This window comes from Mastigoproctus giganteus, chromosome 1 (assembly GCF_048544385.1).
Source record: "Mastigoproctus giganteus isolate SK-2022 chromosome 1, ASM4854438v1, whole genome shotgun sequence".
NCBI lineage: Eukaryota > Metazoa > Arthropoda > Arachnida > Uropygi > Thelyphonidae > Mastigoproctus > Mastigoproctus giganteus.
The window spans coordinates 127653758-127667689 of record NC_143575.1 but is presented as its reverse complement, the minus strand read 5'-3'; the positions used below and the strand labels follow the sequence as shown (position 1 = coordinate 127667689).

The 13932-nt window shown below is 35.3% G+C and overlaps 1 protein-coding gene across 8 annotated transcripts in view; it reads left to right on the top strand.

The window, feature by feature from the left end:
* Positions 1-13932, top strand: part of LOC150091129 (apicoplast pyruvate carrier 1-like) — a 245677-nt gene that overhangs the window by 38228 nt on the left and 193517 nt on the right. For all 8 annotated transcript variants that reach the window (XM_090382146.1, XM_090382137.1, XM_090382127.1 and 5 more), the window contains one exon: positions 12559-12824. In XM_090382146.1, coding sequence (XP_090238272.1) covers positions 12559-12824 — 266 coding nt within the window. The remainder of the gene's footprint in view (positions 1-12558; positions 12825-13932) is intronic.

Below are 13932 nucleotides of genomic sequence, written 5' to 3'. Positions count from 1 at the left end.
GTTTTTTTTAAAAAAAAGGACAAAAATGATGGGAAGGCCGGGACATAGCAAAAAAAAAAATTGTACTATCCCGTTCAAAATGGGACGTATAGTCAGCCTAACCGCAAGGCAATAATAGTCAGGGAATCACTACATTTTGAATATTAGACAAATCCATGCATAAATGAACCGATATTCTGATTGATCTGCAAATGTAATGGATTTGAATAATGTTGGTCTTATGCAGCGAGAAATTTTAATAGAACAGAACCTAGCACTCACGTGGCAACACCATACCACTGACAAAGTCACTGTTGAACATGAATATATATGAAAAATTAGGCTATAGATTAGGTGATACTAATTTTTCTTTTCATTATAATTAGTTTAAGTTAAATCTGTGTGTGTATATATATATATATATATATATATATATATATATATAATGTGATATAAAAGTTAGGCAAAAGTAATAAAAATAAATAAATATGAATATGAAGCTATCATTAGAGGCAGCAAATGCACATCCTCCACATGAAGCCTAATTATATCTGATAATTAAAATAAATATGATATTTAAAATAAAAAACATCAGCCAGTAGTACGGCAAAAATGCAGAGCGAAACGAAACGTAAAATAATATAAAATAAACAAACAGGGAAGGGAAAGTAGAGATAATAAGACAAAAAAGTAGTCGATAATCCCCTGTATAATTTAGTCATTAAACCCAATTAATAAAACCGATGTAAATTTAAAATAATTCCAATTATATATAATTTAGCGGTACCCCCCTCGAAGGTACCAGTTCCAAAAGACATGAAATATCACCAAAAAGGGGTTAAAGAAATTACAAAAACTAAAATATCAAAATGATAGACTGACCATCATGCCCCATATCGACAGAGGACCACGAGGCCAATAATGGTCATGGAATCGCTGCATTTCAATCGTCATACAAATCATCGCAAAGGCGGAAATATCGAAGAACCAAACCACCCTTCCATTCTCCTATAGATCAACCAATGCAGAGGATTTGCATGGCGGTGGTCCTTATGCAGCGAGAAATAATCTATAGAACAGACCGCACTCTTGATCAGAGCCACACCACTGACATAATGCAAGCTTAGTTTCGCTCTGCATTTTTGCCGTACTACTGGCTGATGTTTTTTATTTTAAATATCATATTTATTTTAATTATCAGATATAATTAGGCTTCATGTGGAGGATGTGCATTTGCTGCCTCTAATGATAGCTTCATATTCATATTTATTTATTTTTATTACTTTTGCCTAACTTTTATATCACATTATATAAATTAGTGGTAGTAGTGGGTTGATATGCTAAATAAGCAGCGCCTGTGCCGTCATCTATTCTTTTCCTTTCTATTATATAAGCTGGTTAAGCTTGCATTATATCAGTGGTGTGGCTCTGATCAAGAGTGCGGTCTGTTCTATAGATTATTTCTCGCTGCATAAGGACCACCGCCATGCAAATCCTCTGCATTGGTTGATCTATAGGAGAATGGAAGGGTGGTTTGGTTCTTCGATATTTCCGCCTTTGCGATGATTTGTATGACGATTGAAATGCAGCGATTCCATGACCATTATTGGCCTCGTGGTCCTCTGTCGATATGGGGCATGATGGTCAGTCTATCATTTTGATATTTTAGTTTTTGTAGTTTCTTTAACCCCTTTTTGGTGATATTTCATGTCTTTTGGAACTGGTACCTTCGAGGGGGGTACCGCTAAATTATATATAATTGGAATTATTTTAAATTTACATCGGTTTTATTAATTGGGTTTAATGACTAAATTATACAGGGGATTATCGACTACTTTTTTGTCTTATTATCTCTACTTTCCCTTCCCTGTTTGTTTATTTTATATTATTTTATGTTTTGTTTCGCTCTGCATTTTTGCCGTATTATTGGCTGATGTTTTTTATTTTAAATATCATATTTATTTTAATTATCAGATATATAGGTGTATATATATATATATATATACACCTATAGATACTTATATACAGCCAGGCCTCGTATAATGCGAGTTCGATTAACGCATGTTTCAGTTACCGCTATTTGAAAAAATTATACCACTTTTCACTTTACACGATGCAAATTTCCAATTAACGTGATCTTTTTTTTTTTTTTTTTTAATGTAGTAGTTGAAAAAGATTTTAATTGTGCGTTAAGCTTACCGCACGTTGGATGGGCAATAAACAAACGTTTGCCTGCTGCCCACCTTGGCATGTTCCATCAACCATCGGAAGAAGACGTGTTACTTGTTTGTCTCCCGCTAATAAAGTCAATGCAGACTTGCATTTAAAAATTAAAATTTTTAAATGAGCCAGATGAAAATGTTACCGTGAAGGAGATAACAGTAAAAGAACTAGATGAAATCTTTCGTATCGCAGAGAACCTCAAACAAAAGGTTTGAGGTACTCTGCGATATTTATTTCGCCAGGTCCCAGAGAAGATTGTTGTCGGCTATCGGAAATTGATTGATGAAAAGAGAAAGTCAACACTGTTCAAATATTTCTTCATTGTGTATTTTATGTCAGAGGTTCCCAAACTTTCTCGGTTCACGGTGCTCTTAGTGTCACAGTAATATTTTCACGGCACACCTAGACCAAAATAAATACCTAACCGTTCCGTTTAGGTCCAAACAACTTAATAAGAAATGTGAAACTGTGAACTACCTCGAGCTAATAGTTCCCGCTGTGTCCGACAGCTGTCGTGTATTGCTTTGTTTCCCTCGAAAATTTAAAATATTCTGCAGCGCAGTTTGAGAACCCCTATTTTATGCAATAAACCTTTAATTCCATAATTAGTTTCATTATATTTTACATTGTATACAGTTAAAAAGTATTTTTAAAATTCTTTATAGACATTCCAGAAGGTCAAGGACCAATTATAATTTTTCCTATTGATTATTATATTCGATTAACGCGTTTCCGTTTTACGCGATGCACTCGTGGGACAAATTAATCGCGTTAATCGAGGCCAGCCTGTATATATATATATATATATATATATACATACAGGGTTTCTCAAAAATACATGGCATAACTTCGGGAATAAGTTCCTCATATGTAGACAATAAACATTAAATTTTATTTTAAATTAAAATAGTTCCAGAAATGCTTAGTTTCCAAGTTTTGAAGGTCTGTGACCCTTAATTGTTCACATCACCTTATAGTAATTTTTCAAAATGTCCACCTTCTGCCTGAATACAGGCCTCACATCGACGTCTCATGGACTCGCGAAGATGATGCCAAATTCCCATTAGCATCGTCATACCCGTTGCAGATGGTAAGGATACAGTTGGTATTCTCGCAACACTCTCCAAATAGTCGAACATTGAACAGCCAGTTGCATTGCTATTCTGCGTGTGCTGATTCCAGGAGTGGCATGCACAACATCCAAAATCTCCTTTTCTACTTCAGGAGTTGTAGATTTTGGTCGTCCTCTGTTTGCAGCATGAGGTGTAAAGGTCCCATGTTCACAAAGGCAGCGATGGATACTTTCAAGCGTTTTCCTGTCTGGACATCTTCGTTCTGGGAACCTTTTGTGGTACAAACGATGAGCCTCCAGAGCATTGCTGTCTGCCAAACCATACATAAAGTTCATATCCACCTGCTCCTGATTTGAGTACATGGTCGGAATGGAAAACTACCAGATTCTGTCAGTACCTTGTGATGAAGGAAATCACCTGCGGGAGATAAGACATTCTGGTTAATAACTCGGGAACCAAGCATTTCCGAAACTATGTTGATATAAAATATTTTTATTGTCTACATATGAGGAACTCATTCCTGAAGTTATGCCATGTATTTTTGAGACACTCTGTGTATATATATATATATATATATATATATATATAGGGTGTTTTCTCTTCACACCAGGGTTATTTTTAGGTTTATGCTATTTGTTATCTGGACTTTTTTGTCATATTTGGGCTGAATTTTTTGAATTCAGTGTTTCAGTTGGACTAAGTATTACCATTTTGCAATTTCTAACTTGAAATTTTTTCTTAATCTGTTTTTTTCTTTAATGGGAAAGCTGCTCCTCAGTTTAGTCTAAAAACATAATTGGTGTACTTCTGAAATGAATGTAAACTGATTTTATTTGAAGAAAAAACAAACAGACACAACAATTGTATGCGATAGTTGCTTTTCAATAAATGGGAAGAAATAACGTTTGAAAGAAACATTTTAAAAAATTATGGTGTGGAAAGCAGCAATTCCATAAAATTAAAGTTTCAAACAAAACAAAAAATAAACATTCGTTATCGAGAATTAAAAAAGGATTAATGAAATGCCATTGGATATTTTGACCAAAGATAAGTTATCAGTAATGTTGGCTGTTGCTATTATTGCATACCTATGAAAAATAACATTATAACTAATAACAATGAGGGAAGATTCGAATAATTTTAATCTTATAACAAAACAGCAGATACACACCACACAAGTGGTTTGCAACATCCTACATTGTTTTTATGAGAGACTGTAGGTGGCCTAGTTTTAAAAGAGCCAACATGTGCTTTAAATGTTATACATAAACCCAACATGGCCTCTATCTACCAAAATACAAGCTTGTAACCAATGTAATAAATTAGGATGAACATTCTTTACAATTGCACTATTAATTTCAGTGCATGCATTACACATTCTCCTTTTGAGATTGTCTGAATTCTTAATGGGTGTTTCGTACACATTTGCTTTAATGATATCCCAAAAGAAAAAGTATGTAGGGTTGAAATCAAGAGAACATGGTGGCCAAGATATATCACATCCATATCCTATACATTGGCTTTTTAATATGCATCATACCCATTATTGTACTGCTACAGTTTTGTACAGTGGAGTGCCATCACATTGATGCTAAAGGTGTTGGTGGGCTTTGATGTTTGCAGAACTGTTTACTAGTCAAATATTAATACAAAGTAACTCGTAATATTTTACCCCTGTCAGTGTGCTGTCAAGGTTTGACTGTGATTGTGTGAGTTTGATTATGCGGGCTACCAGCCTGCATAATCGGAGTCTTTCCTCATATGGTTGCCCTTTTGTAGATTTCACCATTTGGGTTGTCTGGCTTTGGATCCTTAGAGGAAGCTCATCATCTCTCTTTAGATGAGGTCTCTATCTATACTTGGACATGACCTTGTGTAAGGTCTTGCATTTTGCTGCATTAAAACATATCTGCCAGGTTTCTTGTCCATGTCATCCTGAAGGAATGTTTACATCATCTGAAAATTTTGTTTTCATACCATCTATACCCTCTCATTTATGCAAATCAGAAACAACAGTGGTCCAAGAATAGATCTTTCAGATTGCTGTAAAGTCAGAAGTGGGATTCCCCACTTTTGACTTTACAGCAAGCTGAAAAATATCTATTAATCATAACCTTCTGCCTCCTGCTCTGTATCCACCCTGTGTTCCACCTTAGAATCTTTCCTGTAATCTCAACCTATTCAATCTTATACAATAGCTTCTCATGACAGACTGAGTCAAATACCTTGCTAAAATCCAAATAAGTTAGTCTGAATTATTCTTTGCATCCAGATCATGAGCAGCTGTCAAAAGAGCTAACCAAGTTAGTTAAATATGACTTCCCCTCAACAAAACATGTACATCCTTCAGAATGCTATTTCTCTATAAATGACCCTGGGTTGCACTGTTAATTACTGCCGTCAAGATTTTCATTACCACTGAAGTCAGACTAACCAACCTTGTTCTTAGAATTTATGTATTGGTGATATGTTTTTTTTTTTTTTTTTTATGGAAACCCCAAACACAAGAAGTATTAGAACTTATAGTACTTAGTACCATGCTTGGGTTGGAGGTTGAGAAGACGAAGAAACATATTTGTTGACATTAGACTTGAACTTCTGTAGAGTGTAATTATCAGGAAATATGTATGAAGGAAGGTTGTTCCAGAAAACAGCAGTTGAATGAATAAACAAGGAAGATGAAAAGTTGGTTCTGTGAGTTTTAAGTTGGACAGTAAATGGATGTTGACTGGCGGCGGCACATGTTCGGACTGTTTTTAAAGAGAGAGAGAGAGAGCAGGAATTATAGAAGCCAATTCAGAAGAACAGTGCCCATGGAAGTATCTGTAGAAAAGGCATAAGCAGAAACAGTATGCCTATGAGACAGCGAGTGCAGAGAATCTGTTAGAGAGGAGTCATTAATTAACCTAACTGCCCTCTTCTGAATGGAATCTAGAAACCTGAGAGAGGTTTTGGGGGCACCGCCCTAGATGTAGAAACAATATTCCATGGTAGGACAGATTTGCAATTTGTACAGAGTGAATAGCTGTTTGGAAGAAAAGTAATGCCGAGAGCAAAAGAGAAAACCAAGTTATTTAGATGCAGAGGAAGCAATATTTGTAATGTGCTTGTGCCAAGAGAGATTAGAAGTAAGGGTAATCCCCAAAAGAGATATATCATTATTCCTCAAAATTGGAATGTCTCCAAAGATAAGCATAGGAGCAGAAGAATCCTTTTTGCGAGATATAAGACAAGACTGAGTTTTAGAAGGATTGAAATCAACGAAGTTGTCTTTGCCCCACTGGAGAATTACTTGGAGATCAGTATTTATTGAATTGGTAGCAGATATTTGCGAATTTGAAGCTGATTGAGCAGGGCAAGGTTTCTCAAAATGGAAAGTGGAATGCAATGTGCTAACATCAGCAAAACTATGGATAGGATTTCCAGTCAATGGAAGGTCATTAATATACAAGAGGAAAAGAGTGGGGAAAGAACTAAACCTTGGGGGATACCAGCATTACTGGAGAAGTTAGATGACAGAGAGCCACCTACCATCACCTTCAGTCAGTGATCCAAGAGAAAACTAGATAACCAATTAAAAAAAACAGTGGCAAACCATAAGATGGAAGCTTGTTTAGAAGACCTTTATGCCAAACACGATCAAAAGCCTTTGAGATATCAAGAGCAACTGCTTGTGTTTCACCAAACTTTTCCATTGAATTTGCCCAAAAATGGGTAACGTAAGCCAGAATATCACCAGTGGATCGACACTGACGGAATCCATACTGGCGTTCGTTGATCAGACGGAAAGTTTCTAGGTAATTTAAGAGTTGGTGGTTCATAGATTTCTTCATTACTTTAGAAAGAGTAGAAGTAATTGCAATGGGACGATAATTGTTGGGAGGGATTTGTCACCCTTTTTAGGAACTGGCTGGATATGAGCAAATTTCCAAGCAGAAGGAAAAACACCTTTGGAATAAGAAAGTGAAAAAAGGCAGCAAAGAATAGGAGTAAGTTCAGGAGCACAGATTTTGAGAACAAATGGAGAAATACCATCGGGACCTGGAGCTTTCTTACCATCAAGAATCGTTAAAATTCTTCTGACATCCTTTTGACGGAAGACCACAGGAAACATTGAATGGAGCATGTTGGGAATGGAGGGAGGTGTTTTACCAAGATCATTAATACATGATTTGGAAGAAAAATGGGATGCTAGCAGGTCAGCTTTATCCTTGGCAGCTTTATCCTTGGCTGAAGTGACAACAGAACCATCTGGTTTGAACAGAGGTGGGAGCAGAGATAAGCAAAAGTTGCAGCCGATAGCTTTGGCAAGAGACCAGAATACTCAGCTACCATTAGGGCAAGAAGCAAGTTTTCCACTCTTAGCTTGTTCAAAATCTAGTTTGGACTGATTAATAACTGCTTTACAATTGTTGCGAGATTTGGTGTAGGCAGAAAATGAAACCGAAGAATTGGAAAGAAGCCAATTACGATATGCAACATTCTTCTCTTGAACAGCTTTAGCACATTTATTGGAAAACCAAGGTTTAGATAAAGGACGAGATTTTAAAGTGGATTGTGGGATAAAGGATTACATTCCTGCAAGAATAATTTCACTGACACGATCTGAGCAAACGTTGACATCAGAAGTTTTGAAACAGTAATCCGACCAAGGAAAAGAAGAAAAGAAGTCTCGCAGGTCATCCCATTTTGCATTTTTGTAATGCCAAACAATACGAGGTTGGGAATAGCCATGCGATAAAGGTTCCATTTGAGAAGAGACAATCACCAAGTTGCGATCTGAGGCACCTAAAGCACCATTCACTTTGACCGTGTACTTAGAAAGGTTTGTGAGAAAAAGAACAAGCATGCTGGCTGTATGGTTAGGATTGTCTGGTATTCTTGAATGTAAGTGAACAATCTGTGCAAGGTCTTTAGTAATTGCAAAAGCCTCAGCATCTCAACCAGCTGGGTCGGTGTGACTAGAAAATGGAAGCCAGCTGGAGTTGTGAAGATTAAAATCACCAAGGAAAATTACCTCACTGTTCAGAAAGTTGGACTGGAGAAAGTCAAGTTGCAAAGAGAGGAGGTCAAAGAGCTCCAAGGGATTAGTGGAGTTGGGAGAATGGTAGAGACAACAGATGAATTTTACAGAATGAGGTAGACAGATTTTAAGCCAGAAAAGATCGAAAAAAGGAGATTCCAAATTACCAAGTCTCTGACAGGGAATATCGGAACGGACATATGCACAAGTACCACCTTTGAGGTGAAAGGAATCATACAGCGAATAATTTGGGCACCTGAGATGAGCATTAGTTGAATCAACCAATAAATGAGATTTTGTCAGAAAAAGTACATGGGGTTTGGCAGACTGTGGAAATGGACATCGTTGAGATTAGAATTGAGACCATGTATATTTGTGAAATGAACTAGGAAGTGTTTGGGTGGTGTAGATTTTTTGCAGATAAGCTTACTCTATTAGTTTGACAATTCTTTGTGTATTCAATAGTAAGAAAAAGTGGGGGGACATGCTGTATGAAGTAATGAAATTTTTGGATATGGCGTACATATGGTAAGAATATACCCAGATCCTTGATATAACATGGCCTCAACAATGCCTCCAGCATACACACTACTCGGACTCTCTCCAGTCGCTATCGGGCTGAGTAGAGGTAGGAAGATTATACACTAGCTGATCCGGAAGCCTCCTAAAGAATTATCAATAGGTTCGGTCCATTGTACTAACTAGCAGCTGGCCTGCGAACACTGTTTTAGAGCTGTACCCTCGAAATGTAAGGAATAACGGATCTCGCCACAATGTTCATCATAACCTCAAAAGTCATCAGTCATACTGCATGATGGAAGAGATAGTTAAGAGGTGACCGGAACTTAGCTCTGGAGACTGAACATGGGTTCCACCACTTCAAGCCTCTAATAAGCAAAGTGGTGGTATTGCACCGGTTGATGAGAGTCATCTACCACCCAGTATTGCCTGGTAACACAGCAAATATTCTTGCACCCTTTCTATTTAAGTGTATCCCATCCCTGTAGAAGCAATCTCTACTGTTAACAAGCACAGGCCAGGCTGAAAAAAATTCTACCCCTTGAGCCTTGCACAATCTTTCCAGGGCCGAATTGATCGACAAGCCTCTCATCATATACTCCCTCCTATTGTGTATGGGCATAATTGCAGACACTTTCAAATTGAACCCTAATTCACGGCTTTTTTTCAACAGTGACCTATACTTGTTAAGTAATTCTGCCGGTTTCCTACTCTTAATATCATTAATACCAACGTGTACAATGATATCACCTTTTGTGTACTTAAAAGATGATATCTACTCTACAAAGTCATCAACCTTTGCCCCTGGCATACATACCCTGGTCCTGTTCCACCTATCCTTTTTACATAGCATGTTCCCTATTTCCCTGACAATAGAGTCACCAACAACTACTAGTTCCTGTGGGACCAGCGCATTCTGCCTTGGGGGTTACCGCTGTGTTGCGTGATGATCAAGTGCAAGCTCTGAAGTTGATGTAGGCAGCTGAGAGCTTGATGGGCCCCTCAATTTAGATCATTTGAGGGTATCCACCCTGTCCTTCAGCTCTCATATAGGCCCATAACAACTCTGAGTTGTCGCCTGATTTTCTCACACTCCGTACATCGTGCACACACCAAGACATCCCCCTTGGCAATATCATGTCCCGTACCTGATTGCTCCACAAACATAAAGCAAGCAGTGCATTTTAAAAGGCTGTGATTCAGAGGGTAACTGCCCCCCCCCCCTCAGTTCTCCCCTGAGCTACAACGGTCCATTTAGCTTGAGCCTTTTGCTTTGCTGCTCTGGTCTGAGTCATGATTTTGATTCAATTTCAATAAAATTTCAATTTCAGTACAAAATTATAACCCTAAACTTGTATCCCAACGCTGTTGTAACACTATATATCTATATATATTTTTTCAGTATCGAATATTATCTTCGAGTTTCGTTATATAACTTCCATATCAAGTTATTAATTAAGTATTAATTAATTATGTTACATTTGTAAAATCTAAGTCATTATATGTATTTAATTAAAAAGTACAATTTAATTGACAATGAAGTTTAACAAGATTAATCAATTTTACTGATTAATTGATAATATTATATATTATACTATACTAAGCTAATGCTATCGTTGTATCGTATAACAATGGCGGCAAGTTACAAATGGTAAATCTACGGACACTTTTAATTAATTTCCATAATCTCTCTATCTCAATTTGGAATATACCAAGGATCTTGACTAGATCTATAAGCTACTTATAGAAAATAATTTAATATAACAATTAGTCAATAAAGCAGCTAAATATAGCTAAAAAACTTCCTGTTTGCCGGCTCTGCAAAATTTGTAAAACCCTTGGATTGGATACTCTTACCGATACTAAGTAATAACCTACAAATCTTTCACCTACAAATTGAGGAAAAACAGTTGCAGGTGATTGCTGGAACAAGCTGCCATCTGTCATTGTGGAAGTTGACAGATGGCAGATGACCTTTGGTGCGAATGGATGGGTGAAATGGGAATTTTTTTTTTTTTTTTTTTTTTTTTTTTTTGGCTGATGCCGTATATGTTTGCTCTCTTGCATCGCTGCCTCTGCTAATATTAATACTAATTTAGAACAAATAGTTTGTAACTTGATTATTTCAATAGAGTTTTTATACTTTTAAATGAGACAAATGTTGATGTTCTCACTGAGCACGTCAATATTAAAAATGAAATAACTAAATTTTATCTTAAAAAATAATTGAAGTAACATTTTTTTTTTTCCCACTATTACTTCTATTTTTATATAAATGAATATTTATTATTATGATTTTTAAAAAAAAAAACATTCTTTTCAAAATGTATATATATATGCTGCATTATATTTATGTTATTTAACAATAGATATTTATTGTATCTTGATTTTTAAATTTTGTTTTCCTCCTCTGTAAGGCTTGGGCTGTTCTGGAGTGAATTAAAAAAAAAAAAAACTCATTTTGAGGGCAAAGATTTTTTTGCTCTGAATATAAAGACCATTGCATTAATGCTACATAGCTTGGAATTTAAATGGGAGTTTAAACTTTTGGAGATATCATTTATTGAAGAGTAGTGCAAATCTCAGTGAAGGTAAAGTTTTTTTCAAATGTAATCATAAACCCCAGCATGCTATGAAAGTTGAAATTGTGTTTGTTTGAAATTAAAGTTTTCCACATTAAAGTTTTTAGACTGCATGTAGTTATTTAATAAATGGTAGACGAAAAATTTAGTGCAAAGCATGATTTTAGTTATTAGTAAATTGTTGATGTTGGTGAAACAGCATGCATTGTTTTTGTTACAACTCATACTGTGAACGCCTTCACGAGTTGCCTGTTGTTAGCATTAGCATTAGTAGAGGCATATGATGCAAGAAAGCAAGCTTATACACCATCAGAAAAAAAAAAAAAAAAAAAAAGAAAAGCTTTCCCATTTCACTCGGCCATTCACTCCAAAAGTTTGTCTAGTTCTGTCTTGAATTTATTTAAGCTGGTCAACTTCCATAATGACAGATGGAAATTTGTTCCAGCAATCAACCACCCACTGGCTAAAGGCAGATTTCTGCATATCTATTCTACAACTCTGTTTTCTCAATTTGAATCTATGCCCCCTCAGGTGCATAGATTCAAATTGAGTGTGTAATCTGAGGAAGTGGAAGAATCCCATCAGCATTACGCTTGCTCTATGCTGCTAGGATTCTTCCTCAAATGAATGTAGCCATTTGTTTGAAAGTAGTGAGATGCTTGTTGTGAAGATAAAATTTGTTCTGATGTCAGCATAAATAATAGTAGAAACAGACTGACTGTCTGTAGTTATTTAAGGGAGGGAAAAGTGCAGATTACAAATTATCATACAGTTTACAAGAATATATTGAAAATTTAATTGCTAATGATTTTAAGCAACAAAAATTGGAGAGATTTTTTTAAACCATAAGTTGGTACCATTGCATAATATATGTATATTTTTTTATTCATTGTTTTTTTAATTTCGGACTTGAAATCAGTTGACTTATGTTGATATTGCAGTACAGTATATATAGTACTGTATATACTGTACTGTATGATAAATATAAAGATTGATAAAATAGACAGCTTTTTATATTTCATAAAAAAAAATTCCCTGCATTTAATGTTATCAGCTGCTTAATGTTATCAGTTTCATAAACCCAATGTGACAATAACAAAGAAAATAGCTGGCATCCACTATATTTGCATTTTCTGAAACATATTTATGAATTTTATAGATGCCAGAAATAAGAGGTGTGCTTGCTGTAATAGGAGGAATTCTTATTCACTTAACCCTTGGCACATTTTACACTTTTGGAAACATGAATACTTATATGACTTCATATTTACGAACAAGAGTTCAGCCAACTGTCAATTATAGTAAATCAATATGGATTAATGCAGTGGCTATCCTTGGGCAAGGCTCTACGATGGCAGTAGGCGGACTTCTTGAAGCACACATTGGACCAAGATGGACCTGCTTGATAGGCTGTGTTATATTTAGGTAAAAGAGGATTCAGATTTTCTTATCATTTTGTCTTTACTGTGTTGTAATAGTTTATGTTTGTAATACTTGGATTGTATTTTATTACAAACTTTCCTTCATTATTTAAAAAGTTAGCTACTAATATGTATGGCTAAGCAATCTGGTATTGCTGCTAAAAAAATTAGTTAAAAATAATTTTTAGCAGCAATACCTTTGTATTTTAACAGTTTGCTTATTGAAAACTGCTAGATCTTTGTACATATTTTCATCTTCTAGTCTTTTGGCAGTGTTCAAATAAAAATGCACAAGTGTTCAAAGTTATCATAAATTTCAGCAAACAAGTTGAGTACAAAATACTATAACAACATACTATATCTTTTTAAAAGTTAGTATTTTAAAAATTACTGCACAAATGATTAGCATATACAGTTACTATTATTATTTTACTTTCTTGCTTCATATATTAGCTACATAATTCGTAAAGTGTTTTTGTAAAGATATTTTTATCAAAGTATCTGTTAATATATGATATTAACAGTTATTTTACTTCCAATTGTAAAATTCTCAAATGTGCTTAGTCTTATAAACTTCATAAAGCTTAAGTTTAACCTGAGCCTAGGCTTCTATGCTTATAGAAACACCAAATGAGCCAGAGATATCCAAATGACTAATTTCTAACTTGAGAAAAACTTTCACAACTCCCCGGTTTTGCTACCAATTGGCACCTCCTCGCTGGTGAGCTAGGTATATGGAAAATTGAGTCTGCAATTTTGAATATACTTTCTTCAATTTTCCATATTCCAGATACCTTATTCCTTCTTTGTTTTGTACTGTTGCTATTTGCAGTTCACCTGGAATCAAATGGACAAAACCATTTGATTCTAGGGGAACTGCAAATACCTTTAAAAGTGTACAATCAGTAGGATTAAAACAAACTTAAGTTTACACAAGGTAAAGCAAAAAGTAAGAAACAGAGGAAAAGGGGAGCACTTTTCAGCCCTTCATGAAGGAAGGAAGTTTATTACTCAGCACTGTGATCATAATTAATAAATTGTTGAAAGGGTTGAACAAATTGTTTGAAATTAATAAATAGTTTGTCATTAGAAGTTAAAAAAAATAAAGCACT